The 977-nt window shown below is 34.2% G+C and overlaps 1 protein-coding gene across 1 annotated transcript in view; it reads left to right on the top strand.

The window, feature by feature from the left end:
- LOC116351606 (putative ankyrin repeat protein RF_0381) overlaps positions 1-911 on the top strand; it is a 3159-nt gene extending 2248 nt beyond the window's left edge. The window contains exons 9-13 of the mRNA XM_031783724.1: positions 61-171; positions 259-357; positions 448-546; positions 610-705; positions 802-911. Coding sequence (XP_031639584.1) covers positions 61-171; positions 259-357; positions 448-546; positions 610-705; positions 802-911 — 515 coding nt within the window. The remainder of the gene's footprint in view (positions 1-60; positions 172-258; positions 358-447; positions 547-609; positions 706-801) is intronic.
- Positions 912-977: the final 66 nt, after the last annotated feature.

A 977-nucleotide genomic window follows, 5' to 3' on the forward strand; every position in this document is an offset into this window, starting at 1 on the left:
GGACTAATTTAGAAAAAAGAGTTGTTTCATAAGAACTTCGTACATTTACGTACATTACAGGTAACATGGAGATGGTCAAAATTCTTGTCGAATATGGAGCTGATGTTAATTCTAGAGACAAAGATAATTATACACCACTTTACTGGGCATCTAAACTTTATTTAACATATGGTATTTGTCTTTATGTTCGGAAACTGAAAATATCAAGCGTGATCGACAAAGTAGTTAAGCCAACTGTTTTTTTGTTTAATATTTCAGGTACATTTGAAATGGTTAAATACCTCATCACTCATGGAGCAAACGTAAATGCCGAAAACAATGATAAATGGACGCCACTCCATGAGGCTGCTGAACATGGTAATTATTGATTATATGGCCTATATATAGGTTTTGAAAATGGAAATAATATGATCGGATCACTAACTATTTATTTGCAAAACATGTTAGGAACATTTGAAATGTTTAGTTATCTAGTTGAACATGGAGCTAATATAAATGCTACAACTAACAAAAATGATACTCCATTGTCTTTGGCTGTTCAGAATGGTAATTTTCAATCGACTAATTTAGAAGAAAGGTTGTTTCATAAGAACTTCGTACATCTCACAGGTAAAATGCAGATTGTCAAATATCTTGTCGAACATGGAGCTGATGTGAATTCTAGAGATGAATATAATTGTACACCACTTCACTGGGCCTATAGAGGTAATTCTCTATACGTTTGGAAACTGAAAATAGAAAGCGTGAATGCTACGATCGCTAAAGTAGTTAAGCTAACTGTTTCTCTGTTTAATATTTCAGAAGAATTGAGATTGGTTGAGTTTTTAATCACTCATGGTGCACAGGTAAATGCCGAAGATATCGATAAATGGACGCCACTCCATAACGCCGCTCGATATGGTAATTATTGATTATATAGCCAATTTATAGGTTTTGAAAATGGAAATAACGTGGTCAGATCGAGTAGTGTGGGGGGG

Source organism: Contarinia nasturtii, unplaced genomic scaffold (genome assembly GCF_009176525.2).
Source record: "Contarinia nasturtii isolate CC-2019 unplaced genomic scaffold, AAFC_CNas_1.1 Cnas_scaffold_5826, whole genome shotgun sequence".
NCBI lineage: Eukaryota > Metazoa > Arthropoda > Insecta > Diptera > Cecidomyiidae > Contarinia > Contarinia nasturtii.